The 25,518-nt window shown below is 42.1% G+C and overlaps 1 protein-coding gene across 1 annotated transcript in view; it reads right to left on the minus strand.

Annotated features, from left to right (window-relative positions):
- Window positions 1–11,665: 11,665 nt before the first annotated feature.
- LOC149868490 (uncharacterized) overlaps window positions 11,666–25,518 on the minus strand; it is a 181,328-nt gene continuing 167,475 nt past the window's right edge. Inside the window, exons 5-6 of the mRNA XM_090037641.1 lie at window positions 15,355–15,445; window positions 11,666–14,867 (exon numbers count right to left, since the gene is read on the minus strand). Of these exons, the coding sequence (XP_089893767.1) occupies window positions 15,424–15,445 (22 nt within the window). The 3' untranslated portion in view covers window positions 11,666–14,867; window positions 15,355–15,423. The remainder of the gene's footprint in view (window positions 14,868–15,354; window positions 15,446–25,518) is intronic.

A 25,518-nucleotide genomic window follows, 5' to 3' on the forward strand; every position in this document is an offset into this window, starting at 1 on the left:
CCTGCCTACTGACTGGAGCTGCACACCGCTGGGCAGCGGTACCTACATGGGCCCCACGCGCCCAGAGGGCCCCTGCCTGCTGCTCCTGCCACCATTGGCAGGGGCTCTGTGCCATGGGGCAGAGTGTGTAAGGGGGTCCCCACAACCTCCTACCCTCCCTCACACACCCACACCCTTTCGCACAACACCCCCACATATACACACACCCCACAGCACACCCTATACCCCCCCACACACAGCCACATTCCCTCAGAAGCTCTCCCACACACCCCACCATACACACCCACTTCCAACCACACCCCACACACTTCCCACAAACAATATAGAAGAGTAAGACTTTATTTTTGAGCTATTATGCAATCACCTCTATATACAGTACACAAACACAGCTCACGACAAAAATATTTTTTGTAACAAAATAAAATATGCTATACAGTAAAATCTTTGTTATCCAGCACCCATGGGGAATGGAGGGTTCTGGATAACAAAATATGCCGGATAACTGAGTGGCCTGAACCTGTGGTCTTTGCCTGTTTGGGCTGCCTGTTGCACTGCGTCTGGGGTGACGCCGCCCCTTGTGAAGCTTCGCTGTCCCTCCTAAGGGCCCCATGGGCCCCAAGGGATAGGGAGGGGAGACCCACACAGGCTCCTATGCTCTGTGCCATGGGGGCTTAGCAGTGCAGGCTGCTTTCCCCCCGGCCATGGGGGCTCCGCGAAACTAGTAGTGGCATGGTGGGCACTTCCAGTTTCACTTTTCCCTTACAACCCTTTACAAGCCGGCATGCCAGTTAAAGAGAACATGCCAGCTTGTATGATGCTGGATAACTCAGCTTTTACTGCAGTATGTTATATAGTATTATAATATGTTATAGTAAAATATGTTATAGTAGACTTTTAGTGTATGATTTGATTTTTTTCTGGTTGAGATGGCAACCTCCCCCCTCCCCCCAAAGAAGTACTTCTGGGGGCAAGGGGAGGGTCTTCCAGTGGCAAAGGTCAGGGGATGGGACTTCCTGTCCCAAGATGGTGACCAGGGTATGGGGCACCTGTCAAGGGGTAAATATAACCTTGTTGCCCTCAAATGCTCACCAAAACTCATTGAGCGGCTCTACAGCCAAAAAAATTGCCTGCCCCTGCTCTAGGACCATTAGTTGAGGTGTTTTGACAAGTACAAATTCTTTAAAAAAATGATGCGGGGAGGAGGAGGAAGAGGAGGAGAGTAGGGAAGGAGGAGAAATTTACTTTCTGCTCCTGGATATCTGTAAGAATTTGTGATAGTTACTACCTGACATATATTAGCATAGACTACACTGGGCAACAAAGGTGAAACGATTCACAATAAATAAATTACAATGAGTCTATAATTTTAAAATTATGTTTTTCTAATAGACCTCTTTAACATAGGTCCCTCTACTAACAGCCATGTTGGAAAAAGGTGGCTGGTACTTCTGTAGTTGTACCAGATTCTGTGGGTGGGTAATCTTTATTTGATTCTTTATTAGAACTGATTCAGGAGTAAGCAGGATCAAGTATTGGAGTAGAAACTCTGGAGCAGATTTCATGCATCTATTACTGCCTTTCTTTGGTTGCAATTGAGTGTTGTTTTATTATAAGTGTCATGCATCAGAAATATTTACAGATTTTCCTAGAATATCATGACATTTCTTCATTCTAAACCAAATGTCATCCTTTAAAAGTACAAATTTAGTCATTTATTAAAAAAAGAGAGAAAATCCTTTAGGGTGTTTCAACCATCCTGTCCCCTTACTCCCACATTTTTTGTTAGGTGTTGTGAAACATCGAAAAAGTTAAGGAAAAATGACTATCTCATTTTACTCTTTGCTTCCAGTCAGCCATACCAGCAGCGGGACTAGTCCTGGTACTGCTCAGCTCCTAACTCTCTGGAGGAGTCAGGAGCCAAACCACCAGGCTGGGATTGCTCTCTGCCCCCCTGTCCCACAACTGCATGGCTCCCAGCTCCCCACAGGAGCTGGAAATGGAGCAGTGCTGGGACTGGGGAGCTCTCTGCTCCCTTACTCAGTCAAGGGCTCACTGTCAGCTGTCCCACCAGCTGATCGGGAAATAGCTGTCCCAGAGGTGGAATAGACCTCCTCCCAGCCTCCCTGCCTCTCTGGATCCCAGGCCTGACCCTGTGGGAGCCTACAGCCCCCCCCAGCTGCCTTTTGGGAGCAGAGCAGGTCAGGAGTAGCCCTTTCCTGGACTGCTCTAGTTGGGAGCAAATTTGCTCCCCTCAGGCATATGTGTAGATGCTTTCCCAGGAAACATTTGCTGCACAGTATTTTACTGCACAGTAAGCTTTCTTCTGCACATTAATTGCACATGTAGACACACTCAATGAGTACCACTACAGGGCTTACAAACTACTTAAAGAGAAACTACTCAACTGATGTAGTCTACACAGAGATATCAAATAAACTGACCATACAGAAAATGTTTTCAAATGCACAAGTGAAACCAACTGAAAAGAAAGAGGATGTATTTTCTTTTCTAATCTCTTTCATTTCTGGTATTCTTAGGGGATATTTGTAACAATTACAAATAAAAACCTTAATGCAGCATTATTTTCAGGCTGATGGTGAATTTTAAAATAAGGTTTTGGAAATGGTTTTAGGATTAATTTCTCAAATATTATAGTCAATTAGGTTACTACAACCGACTGGATCATAGCCTCCTTAAGGTCAAGTGGGGAGATGCTTTAATAATGTGATAATTTTTGACATTGTTGGAGTTAGTACAACCTTGGTGAAGCTCATAAAACCTTATTTCAGAGATGCTGAACATACAATTAAAATCTACAGTTAAAATCAGTGAGTGACAGGTGCTCAACACCTTTAAAAACTAGGTTCACTACTACAACTGATACTAGAGAATACGTCTAGCAAATTATATTTTGCGTAGACACAATTTCATAGATTTCATAGATTTCATAGACATTAGGGCTGGAAGGGACCTCGGGAGATCATGGAGTCCAGCCCTCTGCCCAAAGGGCAGGAAGTCAGCTGGGGTCATAGGATCCCAGCAAGATAAGCATCCAATTTACCCTTGAAGGTGTTCAATGTAGGTGCTTGAACCACCTCCGCTGGCAGACTGTTCCAGACCTTGGGGGCTCGGACAGTAAAGAAATTCTTCCTTATATCCAGCCTGAAACGGTCTTGCAGGAGTTTGTGACCGTTCAACCTCGTCATCCCTTGGGGCGCTCTGGTGAACAGACGTCCCCCCAGATCCTGGTGGTCACCCCTGATAAACTGATAGGTGGCCATCAGATCACCCCTGAGCCTGCGCTTTTCCAGGCTAAAGAGTCCCATGGCTCTCAGCCTGTCATCGTAAGATCTGTTTTCCTGACCTCTGATCATGCGCGTAGCTCTCCTCTGGACTCTCTCAAGCTTCTCCACATCCTTTTTGAATTGTGGAGCCCAAAACTGGACGCAGTACTCCAGCTGCGGCCTCACTAAGGCCGAGTACAAGGGGAGAATGACATCCCGGGATTTGCTCGAGAAGCATCTATGGATGCACGCCAGCATTTTGGTCGCTTTACTAGCTGCAGCATCGCATTGGAGGCTCATGTTCATCTTGTGGTCAATGATGACCCCCAAATCTTTTTCTTCTGTAGTGCTAACCAACGTAGCACTGCCAAGCCTTAGAACAGAGTGAATATTTAGCTTTAAATGAAGAGTTTAGTCATTTAGGAGAACACAACTGTGCTAGTTTATTAAAGAGGCCAAAATGCAATTGTATAAGTGGCAAAAATGTATGTGTAAGTAATCAGAAACTGGCTTAAACCTGTAATAGAACAGAAATTCAGTGCACATAAACCAGTGTCAAAATGGCTAAAACTGGTTTAAGATAAACCGGGTTGAATGTAGTATCAGACTTAACTGATTGAGATCAAACTAGTTTATGGAACTTCTATCCCAGGCCCCTTCCTGGCTTAAGATGAATCAGAGTCCCCCCAGCACCCCAGCATGCTTTGCAGCCCTGAGCTGGGCTGTGCTGTCTGCTTCAGTGGCAGGGGCAGGGACATGGCCAGATGCTGGCCAGCATGGCCCTCTGAGATGAAGGGGGCAGGGACGGGGCTTTTCTCCCCTCCATTCCCTCTCCCACCCTGACCACTGCCTCCACTGCTAGCCCCCACACAGGCTGAGTGCCCCTGACATTTGCTGCTGCACCCCATCTGGCATCCCCTGGGGTGGAGAGGAGAGGGAGGGGGGAATAAACCTCCATCCTGCCCCCTTTGCCCTAGGGCTATGCCAACCAGCATCTGGCTAGGGAGCGTAAGCCTCTTCCCAATGAAGAGCCTGAGAGGGGGCTACGCTGCAGGTGGGACCAGGGCAGACAGAGTTGCCACAGCCTGCTCGAGGTGAGTGGCATCAGCAGGGGTGGGAGCAGTGGCTACAGGGGCTAATGCAAATTTTGGGCCATAACCCCCCAAACCCTCCTAGTGCCACTGCTGCTTAGCCTCCAGCCCCATGCACCCTCCCCCACCCCATGTCTAGCCCCATGTGCTAGAGCGGGAGGATGAAGCCAACACCGTTGGGCTCGCCCCCTGCTGCTCTGTCCCCTCCGTCCCCACTGTCATGGCAGCACTCCACCGTGCCGCCACCACCTCCTGTCCAGACGCTCTTGGAGCACTCCGATTGGCTGCCAAGACAACCAATCATAGTGCAAATAAAGCGTTATAGACAGACAGACTAAGACTTTTATAATATTAGAACTAGCAAATTGCCTGTCAAGAATGATTGGGTGGGGGACAGAGGCCTGCATTTGGCCCAAGCCCTGCCTTGGGCCAGGGCTGCTCCCCACCTCCCCCTGCCACTTTGGGCTGGAGCCACTCCATGCCCCCCCGCCCCATCGCCACCACTTCAGGCTGTGGCCAGGGCTGAGGCGGGGCCTGGGCTGTTCTCCCCACTTTGGGCGGTGGCTGGTGTTACTCCCCACCTCCCCCCGCTGCTTCAGGCTGGTGTTAGGGCCCGCAATCGCAGCAGTGGTGGTAGTCATGGCTTAGGCGGGGCACAGCCACCGGTATCCCCCCACCCCTTCCCGCTCGCCTCCCTCCCGTTCCCTGCTGCCTCCCCTCACTGCTGGCTGTTGTTGGGGAGGTTGCCGGCTGCTGGCTCCAAGAAGCAGACTTGGGGGGCGAGGCCAGCACTCCTGCTCTGTCCCCTCCATTATGACGGCATTCCAGTCCCCGCTGTTCCTCTCTGTCTCCAAGGAACAGGCCACACCCCCTCCCCTCTGGCCCCTCAGTCCCCACTGTCATGGCAGCATTCCACCATCTGTCTCTGTCTGAGACAGCCAATCAGAGTGTGAATAAAGTGTTATGGACAGACAGACTTCTATAATATTAAAATGTTCACTTCCAGTCCCTTGGAGACTCCGTCAGGAGCCAGGGTTCCATGGGCTGTACAAACACAGAATGCGGTGTTCTGAAGACACTTAAAGTACATCATATATCATACATCATACTTGCTACCTAACAACAGTTTTGCATGAGCTAGAGCTTTTGCCTGAACAACATTAGTTTAAACAGTAGCATGCAACTGAGCTTGCAAATATATACGTTTCTTAGACTTTCCAGTTGCTTTGTTTTATAAGAATGCTGTTTTGGTTCTGGGTTGTTTTTTTGTGACAAAACATAGCAATGGTTGAAGTTGGGCTTTCATGTGTAAAAGCATAATTAATTGAAAGCATAGGCCGGGATTCATTTAAACATCTGGGGAAAGATGCAGCTGCAGGAAAGGCAACTTGTGATCCCTAATCGCTTGAGGACAGCCTAGCCATTGACCTGAAGGAGTCTTTGGCTGAATGAGGTAATCATTCACTGGTTATTTCACTCTCATGCTTGCTTTGTAACTTCTCTGTTTTAACTGACAGGCTGTCATCTTGTCTGTAAGCCGAAAGAGTCTCATTTAAACTCCTAAACTGAGGTAACAAGCCAGGGTTATGCATATTAACAGCATCACATTTGAGGAGAAAATGAAACACTAAAATTGATCCTAAAGACTGTTAGTGTCATACTATGTAACATACAAGCTACTGAACATGCCTGCAGGGAAACTAGTCATGTCTTTTTCCAGCACTTGCAAATAGGGGTCTCTCTTCACTTTAATTGATCAAGCTGACCTCTGCTCTTCCTTGCAGCCTCAGGATCATCCATATCCGCCTCTGTTACAAATCTTATCTTGGCAATCCCTGTTCCTTCATCCTAACCCTGTAGCCCACCAACTGGAGTTTCCTGTTTTCCACCACTGCTCACAGCAATCTCTGCCTTATCTCCCTGCTGGTTTCATTCTCAGCTCCATCTGTTCATTTGACATTTATGAACCTCATCAAGCATTTGTTTTCAAACCCATCCAAATTTAAATACCTTCCATTGTATTTGTGCTCGCTTGGTTCTCACATTTATCACTGGGATGATAACTGCTGAATACCCTAAATTTGGGTCTGACTTAGGCTTCCTTCCTTTTCCAAAAGCCTGCTGTATTTTCAAACCTCATACTTAGGCCTCCATGGCTATCACAGTCCTTTTTTTGTATTCTGTCTGAGAGATTTTCTTCATATACTTGAAACTTTCATATAAATAAAGCCCTTTATCTTGTCTAATGTTCTTTCCAGCTATTTCTGTATTTCTTTGTCCTTGTACATCAAATCTTGTCATATTCTATCTTAAATGTAATCTATTTTAGTATTTGACCAACACCCCACAGGATAAATGTTACCCTCTTAGTAGGGCTGTGCGAAGCTTTGGTCCCCAATTCAATTCAACAGAGATTCAGCCTGATTCAGTGGCTGAACCTCTGAATCTGAATCAAATCAGAGGATCTTTTAATCTCTCCAAATTGAATCGGAACCCTCCAAATCGATTCAGAGAGATTTGGAAAGATTCAGAGATTTGGACATAGAGATAGCTTTAAATGTTTTTTCTACATACCTCTAGGTAGCAGGGGCTTGTGAATGCTGTGATGCTGCATCCCACAGAAGCATGGAGGGGCTCCCCAGTGTGCTTGGCAGCAGACCCGAAAGTGGACCAGAAGCACTTCCGATTCACTTCCAGGTCCACCAGGGTGTGCGCTGCCCACCCCCCCCCCACCGTCTCCTGGCTCAGCAACTGGTGCCCCCTGGACCTGGGGGGACACCCAGGGTCACCCCGCAGCTGGGGGGGTGCGAACGGCCCGTGTGCTCCCCATTAGACCTGGAAGTGGACCAGAAGTATGTGGAGGGCCCCCTCCCGCTCCTCTGGGATGCTCCATGCACCCCAGCCACGCAGTGATCACAAGCCGTGTCTGCTACCTCAAAGTATGTAGAAAAAACTTTTAAAGCTGTGTCTGTGTCCAAATTGCTATGTCTCTGAATCTGCATTGAATCATCAGATTCAGATTCGGCCAAATCGAATCAGGAACAGTGATACAGATCAACGAATCAAATCACTGTCCCCGATTTGGGCTGAATCTGAATTGAATAGGGCCTGCTACGCATACCCCCACCTCTTAGGGGTGATACTGCTTTCTCTGAACCCAATGGTAAAAGCCATGGTAAAACTCTCCTATAGTTTCTTTTCTTCCTCATGAGGTAAAGAACAGACGATGTGTAGGGGGTGCAAGTGAGTGCACGTGCACCCCCTGCACATGGCGGTGCACCCCCTGCACAAAGGTGCTGTGGGTGATTGCTGACCCTTGGTCAGCGCTCGCCCTCCCACTGCTGACAGTGTTGGCTGCATCTATGGGAGCTCCCCTACTTACCACCACCACGCTCCTACCACTGCTGCCACACTCCTGCCACCACTATGCCCCCGCAGCTGCATGTGCCATTCATGATCAAACAACTGGTAAACAAGAAACAATTGCATTTGCTTCAAGAAACCTAGACAAGTATTTGAAATAAACTATTTCCTTCCTCCCTAACTCTTACGGTTGTCAGCTGCATTCCCCTTCACCCCATCTTAAATTTCCCTTGTTCCTCTGACAATCCTAGACAGTATACAGTGTCATATAGATAATGGCAAAAAGAAAACCATCCTACCTCAATTTACCTTTGCTTTGTTCTCAAATAAATCTGATTAAATCATCAGTTATTAAACCTTCCTCATTCAAAAAAATGCTACATTAGCTTCCAGCACATTTCTACATGTGTCCTGTGCTAATGTGGCATTTTTACAAAAAGTAAAATCAACCCAGACCATTTGGGAAGTGCCAACCCAGATGTAAATTCTTACTTTTGTAATTCAGCAGATGAAAAGCCCTGGTCTGCAACCCGATGACTGGACCTGCCTCTAGATCCAAATGCTATCAATCAGGCCCAGCTTTAGGTGTTCACAGAAAAGACCTCTATAGTCCTTGCTCAATGCCAAGAATTTGATATTCATCATAAATTTCCCTTTTTTTTTATTTCATCCTATGATCTTTAATGTCCTCTAGTAGAAGACACAACGATTCCCCTCCCTCCTTACTTTAGTTTACACTCTTCAAATATCTGTGAAGACATATTCCTCTCAGTCACAATGTTCTCTATGACCCAAACTTTTCTAAGCATACAATATTATCATATCCAAGCACCATTTTATTGTAAGTCAGTCCCTTTTAGGTCTGTTACAGATTTAGTTGCTATTGGTTGAACTATTCCTTGTTTATCTAGTAGCATAACAAAGAGGTGGGTACAAAAATAGCAATGGCTGTGCTGCTGGCCCAGCCATTACTGCTACTGCCGGCAAAGCAGCCCCTGGGCTTTGGAGCTACGTGAAGCCAGCCAGGGCTTGCGCCAATCAACTAGTGAGCTCAGAGAGCTCATGGCATGTAAGGAGCTCTGTCAGAAGCTGCTCTGACATGCCAGAGCTCAGACAGCCCACTGTGCACATGCCACAGAGTCCAAGGGGGGGCACCAGCACACCTCCTTGGATCTGCTCTGGATACGCCTCTGGGTTTATCTGCAAATCATCATTTTTCAGAAATATTAACATCTTTATAATATTCTATAATTTATAATAGACACTTAACAATACTTCTTCAGTCTGTTTCTTTCCCTCTAGGATTTATCGATATGAGATATGTTTGTCAAAATGTAAAATAGGGAAACTTAATTTGGACAATTAAAAGACAGGCCCCTGTGCTGACTCTAAAAACCATGCATGCTCAGTTATCAAGGGTATCAAACCTGTGAGGTTTCAAGTGTCACTGCCTAAAACCAGTACCTGCTTTTCTAGTAGAAGCAGTGACTTTGTTTAGATACCCTACTATACTTGAGAGTAGAATTTAGATGCACTTTAACTCATTTGTGCTTTTAAGATTATGTAAGTTTTTTTATTCTCTCTCTTTCTCTCTCCACCTTCTCCTCCTGAACAGACTAAATACACAATATAATTTTTTTTCTCATTTGAATGTATCTCTGGAATCAGTTTTCCCATTCATCCCCCATAGGTTATAACTGGAAATTACTGGATATGCCTCTAGAAACCCTTAAGCATTCAGAATTCAGTTCAGTTTTCCATGCTGTCCCCATTATTCTTCAGACATGAGCAAGCACCAATACATGCCAGAAATAAAAGGAAACCTAGTAGATGAAGACTACTCAGTGGACCATAAACATTCACTAAGCAAGAGCAATAACAAACTTAACAGAGAACAGCAGCTTCACTTGGCACTTTAGCACATGCATGGACTCTGGCTTGCGACTCCTTGGCACATAACAACACAGCCTTGACATTGGGATTGAGCACATGTGCAGCTTCTGACTAGAGACTCCCTTGTGCCATCTGTTGTGTACCAGCTGTACTGTCCCAGCATGCACCAAAACAATATACATTTTGGGACTCGCAGGTAAGGCAATTGACAACAGCTGCTTCCATGTGAACAGATACATAATTAGAGGGATAGGACTGTCTGCGGATATGCACAGTGAGCATACAGTATGACTCCACTGCTCAATCTCAATAAAATATGGCATACATATACTGTACTGTACTTAGAGATATATTTATAATTGCTGGCAGCTAAGAAATTAGCCAGATGATCATCTCTCTCAACATCTCACTTACATATGGGAAAAGTGACAGGATTTCACTATGAATCACAGTCTCTCTCTTTCTCACACATCCTTTGCTGCTGACAGCTGATCTGGAATAATAGTTTTTAAAAAATTAGCTCGGCTAGTCCAGTGCTTCTGATCTGGTAGGCAGCTGCCTTATTTTAAGAAACTCCCTCCTTGTAGTCAAGGGTTGACCTACTGAAATATTTGCGAGAGGAATTAAAGTATTTTCTGGCCCCAGTCACCAAACATGGCTCAGAGCTACTGACTCCAGTGTCTGTTTGTATGCAGCTGACTGAGACAAAGGGTATTAGAGAATGAACTAAGCTACACAGTTTGCAATTACTTCACTATGGTTGGCTTAGGTGGAGCACAAACAAAGCAGAACAGGTATTGTTATTCTTGAAGACTAAGCAGTGGTTGTACCCCATTTCTTCAGTGCTACATGCCTACTATGGAGAACAGGAGCCTGTCAGAAAGTAAGGAAGGGGCAGGGGCATGGGGATTTGTCCACAGTCCCTGGTTCTGCTCTCCCCCCCACCTCCCACCCCCAGTTGAGGCACTAGAAATTAATCCTGCCCACCATGAGATATTGGTCCTTTTAAGGGCCCAAAAGGAACAAAAGCTTAGAATAGTTTATAATTTTAACTCAGCATGGATAGCACAGGACAAGATTGGAGAGGAAGGGAGATCAGGGTGGGGACTTGAGAAGATGGTAAGGATAAAAAAGAAAGCAAAACAGAACAAGCAATTAACTTATTCCAGGGCAGAAACAGGGAGGAGCAGCAAAATCTGTGGCTGTTTTTCTCTGCGTGCCTGTGGGTTAGTGAGAGCAGACATTTGCCTAGTTCAACAGAAACCATAGCACGGTGTTTTCCAATGTGTGGGACGCAAAAGGCTGGATAGAACGAAGACTTGAAGTCTAAGTTAAGATGACCAGTCATATACCAAAATGTGGTTAAGCTTATTTGACTGAATGGGTCTTAGCTCTTGGTACTTAGGGAAAATATTTCTTACCTTGGTATCAGCACTTGAGGAGAAAGATTGGGGATGGCACTGATGAAAAAGATGATGTGTAATGCACGCCAAAGGAGAGAGAAAGAGATGCCATCATTACAATAGGGATGCTCAAACATGCTTATGTATTTGATCATTTTTAGTAAGAATATAAACAAAGAATGTTTATGTGCATTGAAAGAACTGCATGACACGGTCCAATTTATACTTAACAATGGTGTCATGGAAGCAGCTGAGCCTGCTTTCCACAAAGGGCAGAAAATTCACATGCAGATCTAGCAGGAACAAACTAAGCCACAGAAAATTAATTAATAATTCACATGGAAGCAAGGAATGGGATTTCAAGCCCCCTATCTGCATGTGGGTGCTCACATTAATGGTTGGAGGCCAGATTCAAAGAGATTTGGGCAGCTAAAGAAGCAGATAGGCACCTGGGGCCAGATTATGGTGTCTGGTGCCCTAATATTGATACCCGAGTCCTAGTGAAATTAAATTCACAAAGAATCCAAAGCAACTAGGCACTAACTTCCCTTGATTTTACCTATCTGCTGCTTTAGGCACTTAAATGCCTTTACAGATAGCTTGTAGCTGCCTAAATTCTCATTTTGCATACCTCAGCTTTGCTTACACAAAAACTGGAACTGAAATAACTAAACTACTTGATATGCACTTTTCATTATTTAACTGTAGTCTGAGTGTGGACACATGTCCAAATAAGAGTAACCCATTTCAATAAAATTTTAAAAAATAATTTTAACCATTCCTTCTCCATATACAGAATTGTACCAAGGTAACTAAAGATACTAATTAGAACTAAGTTATTTCATCTCTGATACCCACATATACAAGTCTCTTTTTGACAGTTTGAGCCTATAACCTTTCGCAGTATAACATAAATTCCAAATGAAATGCCAGTAGACTGGTCCTTTTTAACCTCTGCAATTTAAATTGGTCCCCATATGAGTTATTGGCATTCATTCATACACTTCCCTTCTGGATCTCATTCTCTCAATATTATTCCTTCATGGCTTATTTTTATCTAAGCTATTCAGGTCAGAGCTGGATAATATTTCTTCCCATTTGAATTTAACTATTTATTTCATTAAAAAAATTGTCATCTTATAAAACATTCCCCTACATATCTGATTACCAGAAAGACTACAATCTGCCCCGCAGACAGAAACAATATACTGATAGTTGCCTAAGTATCATTCAGTGTACATCATAGCGTACAGTTTAGTTTGTCCATTGCTGCACATTTTCAGTCTCACCAGTGTTCCCTCTTAGTAACAAAACCATACACAGCCACATTGCCAGGAAGGTCTCATCAATCCCTATCTGATGACAATACGACTTCTGTTTCACACCTCTATGATTATAGTTAATGACCTGCTTTGCTTTTTCTTTTTTTAACCACTGCCAAAGCTAGCAAATAAATTGTTCTGGAAACACAAGTTTTCTCTTCCTCCTTAGAACAGCAGCATAGGATTCCTCTCCTCCCTTAACCTTCTATGTGGAAGAACTGCTTCTAGCAAAAGGAATGTTTTTCATTTACTCAGCTGATTCCATCCTTGAATTCCTTGATGAGGTTGCCTGCAAGCCTGGGTCAATTAATGTTGATTGTGGTGGTGCTATGTCTGATAAGTGCTGGACTACTGCCACTGACTTATTTTTTTAGAGGCCACTGCACAGATGTGAAATGATAATGGTTTGGGTCACTACTGCATTGTGTTAGATTTGGACTGATATTCAGGGGATGAAAGGCCATATTCAACCCCGTGAGGCATCTAGTCCAAATTATTTCAAGTTCTGGTTTCATTCATTTTGCTTGAATCAGAACTATGCTTATTTTCAGATTGGAAATAAAATGTTTATGAATCTCCAAGACCTATCATATTGGACCTTTATTGGACCTTTCTCTTTCAGTCCTTGGCATCAAAGTGTAGTCCTGAATATAAATACACTGAGCAACTATTAAACCCCTTAGACCTTAAATTTGGAAGGTCCCAGCATGCCTCTTGGTTCTGATGTTAATGGATTCAGTTTCTTGATCCTGAGTCTGTTTGACAATGCTAATAAACCTTCTGACCACTGGGAAGGTCAAACCATATTTCATTTTACCCTGTTTGAAATATGTGCCATAAAATTAAATTAAATAAATATTGCCTATGTCAGTAATACAAGATTTTAATGGTACACTTAACTAACACTGAAGTATAATTGAACATCAATGGGAGCACTTATAGCATCCACATTACTATGAAATAAATTCACAGCAATCATAATGATGTGGCACTTAATCTCTCAGCTAGGCTCCTCCTCCCATTCTTTTTTTCAGTCTCAAGATCCCAGAATAATAAGAGCCAGCTTTTAAAATCATTCTTGCTTTTGTTTTCTGCATGAACTATGAAAATTAACAGAAAATTATATTCCAGGCACCCTCCATCAGTACCACCCTCACCCTTAAAACCTGGCTTCTAATTGCCTGAACAATCAAGATACCATTTTTTTCCCCATAGACTGCCACCAAAAATTATACTCAATCTATTAAAAGCAATTAGAACTTCCACAGTTACTCAACCACATTTTGCCATCTTAAACTGTATGTGTGTGTCCCAAACTCTCCTTTTTGGTCTCACTGAATGAGACATTAAAACCAAACTCCATCAGAGGGTGTCAAAGGGCTGTTAAGCAATGAAAAAATAAAACCTGAGACGTCTGGCAGAACATGCTGTCCTTTGGCGGAAGATGAATTATGGTTTGTTTTCTCTTCCTTTCTGGACTGCAGTGCTCTAACCTTTTGACCCTTTGGTTATGGGAGCTGTGGTAGTTCAAATCATCTATATTCAGCAGTTCTCACAGGTAATGACACAATGTGGTCCAACAGGAATTAATTGAAGAATTGTGATTAAAACCCAGTCCTGGAAGATGTAAATGGGATGACCTCCACAAGTTCTTATTTGTGAAGGAAAGTTTCTAGAATCATAAGACTTATATTTTCCAATGAATGAAACCACATTAAAATCTTAATTAGTCCCTTAAGCTTCGAATCATTCACTTACAGACATTATTTTATTTTTATGCCTGATGCCAGTTTAGCACAAAGTACTTTTGCAGTAATTTTCCTTTGGAGTTCTCTTTGTTTCTTCTCTGAGGTTTTCCTTTGAGGTTTGTGTAGAATGTGTGTGGGGACTGGAACTGTTATAGCAATCATATTTAATCATTCCTTTCTACAATGTTATATGCACACAGCAAACAAAGAAGGCATTGATACTAAGGAAAGTAACAATTATTGTCTGCAAACTATAAGTGGTATTACCGTTATTATTATTATTCTACCTGTGGAATAGGTGACAAAGGATTTATTCATTGTTACAAGGTTGCAACACAACTTGCTTTCATAAGGAAATCAACTGTTTCATATCAAACAAGTTAAGTAGTTGTATAGAAGGATACAAATCAATTCTTTAATATAATTCCTTCAAAGATAACTAAATACTGGACAGGAAATATGTCTTGAGCGAGTAGTTTGTATTTTTCAAATATGTAAAAGAGTGCTGTCCTTGTCTTTCTTTTCCTTCTTCTCATTTACCATCCAAGACTGGATGTTTATACCATATTAAATCATTTTCAATCTATTAATACACTGTATTGATCTACATTTCATCTGATTGTTGAGAGGAGGACATTAATGGTTTCCATTAGTCCATTTTCTAATTTCCACATGTTCTGATGATAATAAATCTTCACTTCATCCACTTACAAGGAGCAGCCTGTTCCAGCAGGATGGGCTGCACTGCAGATAATGGAGGTTTCTAGAAGAAAACGAAAAAGGCAAAAGCAATTTTTCAGAGTAAAGGCATAATAACACAAACTTCTTATCAAATCCACCTAAGACAGAGGAGTAGCCATTACTTTAGATAAAAAGATAGAAGCTACAGTGTGTTTTTGGAAAGATTATGTCATTGTAAATAGATAAAGGGGGGGAAAGCTGCCTGGCTGAGAAATGTAGAATAGGACTTTTTTTTTTTTTTTTTTTTTTGCATTTGAGCTCTTTGCTCTCCAAATATGTGGTTAAATTTTCATTTGAATCCTTGCTCAATAATATTAAACCACATATTCTTCATTGTAGACTATATTAGATAAACATTTTTAACTCCATATTAATTCTTGTTCCCCAAGCAATGATGTTGCTAGAGATATTAGGCAGAGATTTAAATTGCACTGAATATAAAAAAAGGCCAATTTTGTAAGAGTGAAGAATGAAATTGCCTAGTCACTGCTTTGGTACGAACAACATACCAGCAGAAAAATTTTTCTTGCCCTCTTTTCCTCAAACCTGCTCCAGATCCATTCAGTCAATTGGCTTCTCTAATAAGGATGATTCAGCCATCTGAAAATGTAAAGAATGATTATGATGTTAGTATGATTATGCACCTACTTTCTACAGAGGATATCTAAGCAAATACTAGCTTTTGTACCCGACATTTCTCCTCAGTATACTATCAGAAAATAATAGATACTGATGAAACATTACACCATTGCCTTAAGTATACGACCACACACCTACTTCTCCAACAGATCCTCATTTCAGCAAAATTTAAGGATTCGATCAACTCCATATTTAATAGACAAAAGCCATCTATGCTTCATTTAGTTTCACAACCAAAAACGTGCACCACCCAGCCACTAGTAGAGGGAAGTAAGGTAAATGGAACATTTTAAAAGGTAAGATCTATAGAGATATCATTCCTCCTTTAGGAACAGAGAGCAATAAAGGCTCATAAAGTTGTTTTCATTGGCAAGAATTCAAGCACACATCTCTAAAACACCATGTCACTTGCTGTGAGATGGCAAAGCATCTTTCTAAGTCTCACACACATATGGGCTTTTTCTTAATTTTCAACCCATTCTGAAATCACAGGTGTAAATGTTGGTCCTGAGATCAAATGGTTTTTAGTTTACTTTCCATTAGAAACGAAAGAGAAAAAAATGACAGTCTTCAAAAAGGGATAAAACATGGAGTAAGCAGAGAAAAATCAAATACAAAAAAGACTCTTCTTAAATAAAGAGCAGAGAACAGGGCAAAAGACATCTTAACAAAAAATAATGTAACATGAAAATATCAGGATCCAATCTATACAATGCATACATCTGTACTAGGATAGTTTTGGAAGTGATATTTAATCCAAAATACTTTCCCTAGTTTTTCATCAGACAAATGTTTTAAAATATTGAATCAAACTGAAAAGAAAGGCACAGCATGGATCAGTTTGGGGGGGAGGGTGGAAATGGGGGGCGGTAAGTCATAAACTCAAACAAGGTCCATAACCCCACCAAAATTACTTTTAAAAATGGCTGACAAATCCTTTCCTACCACAAAGCTTGCATCTGACTGAAGATGCCAAGAGAAAAGTACATGTTTTCAAAGAACGAGTGAGAGCTTCATCACCTAAATAATTAATGTCCATTGTTTTTCCCTTAACAGTAAACTGCCTTCCAGGGAAGCTGAGTGCTTACAGGCAGCACCTATTGCAATTTAAAAATCAGTATCCAGGAGGAGTGCAGTTACTGAAAGAACTTGTAAGCAGAACTGAAAGAGCTGACATTGTGTAAGCAAGTGTCATGTTTTATGGGCCATACCTTTATTTTAAAAGCATTCTTCTATTTCTTTGAGCTTGATCTATGAATCCTGAGACTTGTATAACATAGTGCATGTATGTGTGATACACAACTCTATGCATGCAAGTGTTTGGGATTTTTAAGATTTATCAAACTGAAAGGAAATTATAAACATTCCTATAAGACTATTTTGTTTTGTTTTATTTTGGCTTTTTAATTGATTTTTAGAATTAAAAAGACAATTAAATCTCTACTGAATTAATTCCATCCCCATTGAAGTCTTCTAGAAAGTAGTTACCAAATCACCATGGAAAGGTTCTTTGTTAAGTACCCTATTGAACCAGAAAAGTGGTCTTGCCACACCAGCTGAAGCAGGAATTACTGTGGATGAGTGAAGCTTATAAAAGCCAGCATCCTTTTGCTTTTAGCAGAGGAAAGGAAGTCTGCACTCCCTGCCCCTGGTTAAATTCAATAGGATTTTAGAATAATACCTCTAAACATCTATCAATAGTACCTATTGATTTTACCCCTATTAAACTCTATAGGATATTTTTCTCTATAGCATCACGCCATTAGTCTCTTTTCCAAATCAACTCATGTTTAAGTAATGATCCGCGTTCACAAATAGAGTAGGCCTTGGAAGTAAGAGGTTAACATTTGCTCAGCAAAGTTGGCAGGGAAATGTGTAGCTCTGCAAATGGATGATCCAATTGAGCTGCTGAAATCAAATCGCACATCCCAAATTAGATTACTGCATCAGAGTCTCACTTGGAGCATGATTTTTGTGGGGCTGGCAGAGCCTGAATAGGGAGTGGTTCATCATGTTTGGTGACATCAGGGAGAAGGACAGAGAGGGAGAAAGGAGAAAAGTATATGGCTGAAGATATATTTGGAGAGTGGGGGAGGGGAAAATCTTCATTTTAGCAAACTTTAAGGATTTGATCAACTCCATATTTGATAGACAAATATGAACCTAAAGTGGACCTAGGCCATTTGCCAAGAGTCCATTTTCTTTAAAAAACACTGAAGATCTTCATTATTTTCCAAAGTGCCTAAGAATAGGAAAAGGGGGGAGGCATTGGGAACCAGAGGATGGAAGAGAGAAAATATGGACGCCTAAGTATGACCACAGAGAATTGTCACAGGTATCCAGGCTTGCCTGAGGCAGGGATACAAATCTACTGCAGCTGCCAGCCAGGAATGCAGCGCAGGGTCCATCACACTGCAGAACTCACCACCATCCCAATTATAGTTCCTTCCTACACATATGGGAGGTGACTGGGTGGCTAGAAACAACCTCCCCAGGAACCATCTTTTGCACCTTTGCCATGCTTCAATATTTACTTTTTATATTTTAGATTCACTCCACTTAGGAGCGAAATACTTCCCATAGCACCAGCACTGGGAGAGAGATCAGGATCTGGAAACAGGCCACTTGCATCAGTTCTCTGATCACTTCTTACTTCAGCCCCCCAAAATTAGTGAGGGCAGGCTCCTTTCCATCGGGTGCTGGGAACATTAGTTTTCAGGGCGACTAGAAGAGACATGTGTTTCCTGTAGGGAGAGCTGCATAGCTATGTACATAGCAGTCCTTATGACTGTGTTAGTAATCTAGAATTTGAACCCAGATTTCGAAGTCTGAAATGGCTGGTGAAATTCTCAAGTGAGCATTCTTGTATAGTTTTTTCTACTTCTATTATCTTACACATTAATAATTTTCCTCCATTCATTCAGATGCTTGGTGGCTAAATTCCTGCTATTGATTTATTCTAACAATAAATTCTCTCTCTGACCCTTTTAGAAAATTAAGCACTTACCATTATTTTTCTTTCCAGAATCCATATATGCTCCCTTCGAGCTGTGGTCTGGACACTTTAAAAAACAGCCCATGTAGCACTTGGGTTAATCTACTGACCTATTCCTGCCTGGGCTTTTTTAAAAACAAATCTGTAAGTTGAGAGACTAGCTAGGCCAAAGCTAAGCCTTCAAGGTAAAATCTTAAGCAGGAATAAAGAGAATAAAGTCAACTGAATTTCAGAAGAGCTTAAATGAGAAGAATATTCAAAATACTTGTTACAAATAATTGAGACAAAATAGTGAATGGAAAGGACAGAGGAGAAACAACACCGAAAGAACTGGGGGTGGTGGAGCCTTTAAAATCACTTAGCTAATACCTATGCCCTGCTTCCATCAAGGCACAGCAAAGAATTAAAGGCTCAAAGGGAAAGACAACAAAGGTAGGTTTATGCCACTATTGTGTCCTCTGACTTCTGGGCTTCTTCAGGTGCCAGAATGATTCCTTATTATATAGCGGTTGCCTATGGAACACTCAGCTACCCAAAATACCTGTAGCTATGAGCAAAATACTTCCCATACAACACAGCCTATTTTGTTACAGGGAAAGTAACATGCCTTCAAATATCATTCCTGTTTTTCACCTGTACTGGCTTAATTCTCCTGTATCCATTTATTGTTCTTGCATAAGGCATCACATAAGAGATTGATGGGGAGGCAGAACTGGTCCCTGTGATTTTAACTACTGAAAATGCACCTACAGCATATGAGCAGGGCAAATGAACAATACCCCCACCCCAAAAAACACAACAACTAAGTAACTAAATAAAACACAGTCAGAATATCAGAGCTTTTTCCCTGCTTAGTCACATGTATACACAAAATCTCTATGTGCCTATTCTTGTCCTTTCCTTATAGAGGTAATAATACTTACCTATCTAACAGACATGTTGCAAAGCTTGACTCAGCCACATCTATGGTGTTTTGATATTTTGTGATAGAAGGTATTATAGGAATGCTACATATTGTTTTAATTATCTGCAGTTTAACACCCTGGGAGATTTTAAAACAGACTGTTGTTAAAGAACTGGAATAAGGCAGAGGGAAAGAGCATGTGCACTATATAGTAATTTTAAAGCAGGAAGAAATATGGATTGATAAATGAGAGATTATGCTTGACATGTGAAGGTTTTTAAGGAAGTAGAAGAAAGAGCTGATGGAAAAAATGGGTACGATTTCTCTGGATTGGTAAAAGCTTCTGATAAGTAACTCACAAAAGATTGATCTACAAGGTCAATAAGTACAGTACTTGAGAAGAGAACAATTGGCTTTCATATCAAAGCCATACTTATGAGTGAAAGCAGCTTGGGACAGAAAAGGGATAGGTCTGAAGAAAGGCTACAAAATCAGAATTAGGCTGAATTAGTTAACTTTTTATAGCAATAACCTTGAGGAGGGACATGCAGTAATGTGATGAAATTTCAGCTTAATGGGAAACTGTGGTAGGGCCAGTCATTACAAAGGAGGAGGGCAATAAAAATCAACATGACTTAGATAGGTAAGAAGCAGGAGCCGGTAAGTGGCTTATTTTTTTCATTGTAGAGAAATGTTGGTTAATGATGCTAACGATAGAGAGGAAATTGAAAGTATATGCCTTGGATACTTACGTTATAGACTACTAAATAGGAACAGTACTGGCAGTGGTATTTAGATGCACTGCCCATTCCTCAGTCCAAATCTGTGTATGTTCTTGTAGCAAGTCAGACTGTAAATGTGGGAATCATGCAACGTGCACAGCTGTAATAATGGACAGAAATCTATTTCTCTGTGAACACTCAAGTGGCAACTTTTTAGCTGCATGAGTATAATTGTTGGCACTTGGGTACAGGTAGTGAGTCTATCATTGACTGAACATTAGCAATAGGCTATGCACTGGCAGGTATAAAGCGATGCGCACACACCCATTCTGGATGAAAAAGTGCATCTAAATAACTAAAATGTAGCCAGCCAGAGACCCATGGCTAATAGGAGAGGAAAAGTGAGGAGACCCAGAGAAAGACACAAGTACAAATCCTTTTGGGTAAGGGCAGAGGGGACTAGAATTTGGGTTGCCTGCTTTCTGGGTAAGTCCCCCTAACCCCTCAATTATTGGACTTAAACCATGGAAGGACCCTCCTCCTCTTCGTCTCCCACCCTTTCCCCCAGACTCACACTCAGGTTCAATCATGTTTCCGGCCACTATACAGCTGACTGAGCCTGCTCAGACTATGCACATGTGCTTCCATATCCATAAGGCAGAAGCAGGACCAAAGCAGCCAGATACACAGCTAGAAAACTGCCATTTAGATTCAAAGGGAACCAGAATTGCCCCCATATGTCCTAAACAATTCATAATAGTTCCCTAATATTTTCCTTCACATGAACAGGAGACAGGGAGTACTCACAAATGAAATCTTAAGTGAAACAAAGAAGCACATAAGGAATAAGTTCTTTTAAACAATGTACATGCACACACTTCTCTTCCCTCATGGAGTACATTAATTCAGTCTTAAAGCTGCCTTGAAGGGCTTTGCAGTACAGTCTGTTGCTTCAGTATAATTGGTTGCAAATTGGCTACTATTCACATGCAGAAGTTGGTTAAGGATCTCATCTCCCATGAAACCAAACATTGAACATTGTCCAAAGGATAAAAAGTGCAACACCTTGTAAATTACACATGTGGGTTTGTATTTCCTCCTCTCTTTGCAGAGATCTCTTTCCTCTTACATTTGTACTCACACACCACAAGGATGGGGACATTAAAAATAGAGTAACACCTTTTTCTGATGTGATGTAGGGCTCAGAGCTAGTTTCCAAGGTTTCATAAATGATATCTGTCCACCAGGTTTATGACCGTCATGTATGAAAGAAGCCTTATCCTAATTTTAGCTGTTGTTACTGGGACAACCCCCCTCCACTTCAGCCCTCCAAGCAACAGGTTTGTATTACAAATGGACTGTATTGTCTTGAATCAGTGACAAGTGCCACTTTGCCATACAGCATTCCCATTAAGTTTCTATCGATTGTAACTACATTTGTTGATAATTAGAGGCAGTCTTTAGAACAGCTGGTCCTCAAACTCATTAGACTGAAGCTATCTCTCACAAGATGCCAGCTTGGAACTTTCACTTAATTTTTTATTGTAGAAAATGAATAGAACAATTCTTTTGTTCCAAAGAATTCAGAAAGCATCCAACAGGTCAAAAAGTTTTTTCCTTCCTATTTGAAGGAATCTGGGTTTATATTTTGAGTCATGTGTAGGTGCAACTAATATTGTGCAGAGGCACCCTTGAAGGGATCTCTTAGCACCCCAGGATTTAGGATCACTGCTGTAGAATCATTACTATTAAATTAGAGCAGCTTTTTGCTTTGGTACAACTGCATACTGTCTTTCAAGCTCAGTGCAAGATCTGTCTGTCTGTGCATGCTTTCCCATAATGCAGTTGAGGAATCACCTAGGCAGTCTCCTTGCCTCTAAGCCATCTAGGAAAGTGCTTCTGAGAGAGGGAGGAGAGTGCTTTTCTGTTTGTAATAGCCCAATATATTTCTAATACATGAAAACACATATATACACACATTTCAGAAACAGAAGTTAAATAGAGAATCATAGAAAATTAGGGTTGGAAGGGACCTCAGAGGTTCATCTGGTCCAACCCCCTGCTCAGAGCTGAAAACCAGAAGAGATCAATTACCTCTGTCCCGTTGGCTTGCTGATGAGAAGCTCAAATGACTTCCTGGAAACTTTTCCCTTCTCCTGTTGGGCAGCTCTGCAAACTTGTGGGACCAGTTTCTAGCCTATGACCCCTTTTTTTCTCCTGTGGCTGCTCCCACAATGCTTTTCTACTCTGCTTACTCGGTCAACTCATGGGTCCCAAAGGGGGAACAAGTAGTAAATACAAACCAATTAGCACTATAGATATGAAGTGCAGGTAACTGTGAAATGGCAGATAGCTGTGTAACTGTGCTAACGAGTGTATAATTATTTTACAGTTATCAGTTTATGTTATGTTCATATTTAGGCACTTTATTACTTGTATATAGTACCTAGACATAGAAGGCATTTGAGTTCTGCATATGAATAATACAATAACAACTATACATTTAGTGCATTTGTAGTTTTGAAATAACAGTTGTGTCAGCAAATGTTCAATCTGAATGTAGTAATTACACCCCAAATTCCAGGAACGCTGGTGCTCCCAGAGTGGAACAGATCAATAGTCTCCCTAGGACTACCAGAGCCAATTTCCTGTTTCTGACAATAGCTAGCAAGTAGCAGATGCCTCAGAGGAAAGAGTAAAAAGCAAGAGTTAGTTCACCATCTTCCAAAATGTCATCTCACTGACATGTTACTTTCCTTACATATATTAATAGAAAACTACCCCCTGACCAACAGCAGACATGTCATAAACACTGTTTCTTAAATGTCTCACATGCAATTCCTTCTAAAGTTTGGGAGTAACAGCAGCTACTTATTGCCATTGCCATCATTAATTCTATTTACAAGTGTCTGCTCCAATTAAATTACCTCTCCATACAAGATCTGCAGCCTCAACAAACTGTGGTAACCTGTTTGATGGTTTGTTCTGTTATAGACTTATTTAAATCATTCCAAGTGTATTTTAGACTAAGGCAGACTAAGCTTGGCTAGCACCAACTAGTCCCTCATCACATGGTGTCCCTGGCTATTTTGCTCACCTAATTTATGTAACTAGCTAATTTCAATTTTTTAAGTGGTACTCATCACCAGAATATTTGATCATACAAAGAATTAACCCTAAATCCACAAATGGCCTGCTTGCATTTTTCCCCTAAAGCAGTTAGGTGGGTTTTTTCCAGCTTTTATTTAATCTTTTTTTCCCTCCCTGTTTTTGTAGAGTAGTGGCCAAATATGCTCAGTTGTGCTGTATCTAATTTCATCACTGTATTTATCCTTATCTGAATGAGCATGACAGTAGCATTATTTGAGGCTGCTTCTTTCTCTGGGGATATTTCTAGTGTGGTAAATCACTTCCTTACTAAGGATATGTCATTCAAAGTTTCTTAACCAAGATTAGCCTGAGGGAAGCTGGGATAAGGCAGTCCTTCACAGGCAATGTGGCAAATAAATGTATTTATTAAAAATTCTCACAGCAGTGCAGGGACAAGTAGTTTGTGCCCATCTTACTTTAAAGAATCAATTTAAAGAAATCTTCTGCGGAGATACAGATTTTACAGGAAAGTCTGAGAGAGCTCCTGTTCCCATACACATACTTCTCAGTCTATCACTTTTGCAATTCACCATTCAACCTCAGTAAAAAAAAAACCAAAACCCCACCAACATAAGCAAAAGTAATGGTAAAACACCTTGAGGTTAAAAACGACAGGCTGCACATTAAGTAAGAATCTCCCTATTTTCTATCAGCTCAATGCAGCTTTTTAGATCTTCATTCCCAAAGTAAAAAAAAAAAAAAAGGTTTCATTTCATTGTGCATTTAACTGAAATCTTTAAAACCCTCCACATTATTTTATCACATCAGGCTTGTCAAGTCGCACTCATTTGAATGAGTGAGATTTGAAAACTTCTGAGTGTTATATTACATTTTCCATTGATATATGCTGTGAATCTTTATGGTTGCATGAAAATGGAGCCAAATGTAAGAGGAGACAGCTCACTTCAAATGAGTGAGGCTGGATAGGTCTGTCATATGTTATTTCAGGTGTTCAGAGGATAGCAGTTCTAAGCAGAGATGGATGATGCAGTCTGACAGTTTTGAATGGGTTTGCTCACAGCATTCCCAGCCTACTCTCCAAGCTAGAAAGGTTTAGATAAAGAAGGAAAACTTAATTACAGAGAAGCGCACACTTTTTGATTCATATCTGTTGTGAACGAACCAAAGCCTGGACCTTTCAAGCCAAACCCCACACTCATGGAGGCACTGACCCATCTGTTTGTGCCTGTTACACTCCTGGAGAACTCTGGGAGGCACATTCAAAAAGGTCAAGAAATAATCAATTTAGCTTACCATAGTTTTCTATAAGTAGCCTAGGTTAGATTGGTAGTGGACAGTACACACATATGCCCTTTGTGTGTATGTGTGTGGGTGTGGGGGGGAAGGGCACGCAGGCTGCCTGCACTGGCTGAAGCCAGCAGGTTGGGAGAACTCCTGCATACCTCCCAGCATGCCCTGCTCCCCAGGCTGCCAGAGACTGCTGAACACAGCCAAGTACCTGGGCCACTCCTGATTGGCTGCAGGGCATTAGTGAACATCCCCCTGAACCCCGCTATTCGTAACCACAGACCTTCCCCCATGCCCTAGGCTTCCAGAAAAGCCCCAAAGCAAGCGCCCTCCACTGTGAGTTGTTCATGCTTCCATGTCCTGGCCTGCAGACATGTTGCCATGGCATCCCACTGCACAAGCAGGGAGACCCAGGAATTGCAGCATGTCCTGCTTGTTGGTCTGTGTGACTTGCGCTGGAGGCTGCAGGACATTACGTGTGCCCACCCGGACATGACCTGGCAGCTGGTTGCCATGGCATGCAGCTTTGTGCTCCAGAGCCAGCAGCTGGGTGACGCATGTAGAGCCACCCACCACACCGTGCACCCACCAAGTATCCTGGACTGGGCTACTGACTTTCATGTGGCCAACAAGAACTGTGCTACCCAAGACACCATAGATGCCAGGGTGCTCTGGTACTACCTCCACAGTGTGGTTCTGGGCTCACAACACTAGCACTGACTGCTGGGAGCAAATCATCCTGGATACCTGGGACAACAAACAGGTTTGTTTGTTGCTGGGCCACCTTCCTGGACACTGTTGCCCAGCTGGCCCCCTACATCACATGCCAGGACATCGGCATGTGGCCATGCTTCACTCTGGAGTAGGGTGTAGCCATTGCTGCCATGAAGCTGGCTACCCCCAACAGTTACCACTATGTCACAAACCAGTTCAGTATGGGCAAGACTACGGCTGGAAAGGCCATTCAGGAGGTGTGCCTGGTCATCCAGGGGATCCTATTCATCCACCTCATCAA

The sequence above is a fragment of the Crocodylus siamensis genome, chromosome 3 (genome assembly GCF_052110815.1).
Source record: "Crocodylus siamensis isolate JL-2025a chromosome 3, ASM5211081v1, whole genome shotgun sequence".
NCBI classification, from domain to species: domain Eukaryota; kingdom Metazoa; phylum Chordata; order Crocodylia; family Crocodylidae; genus Crocodylus; species Crocodylus siamensis.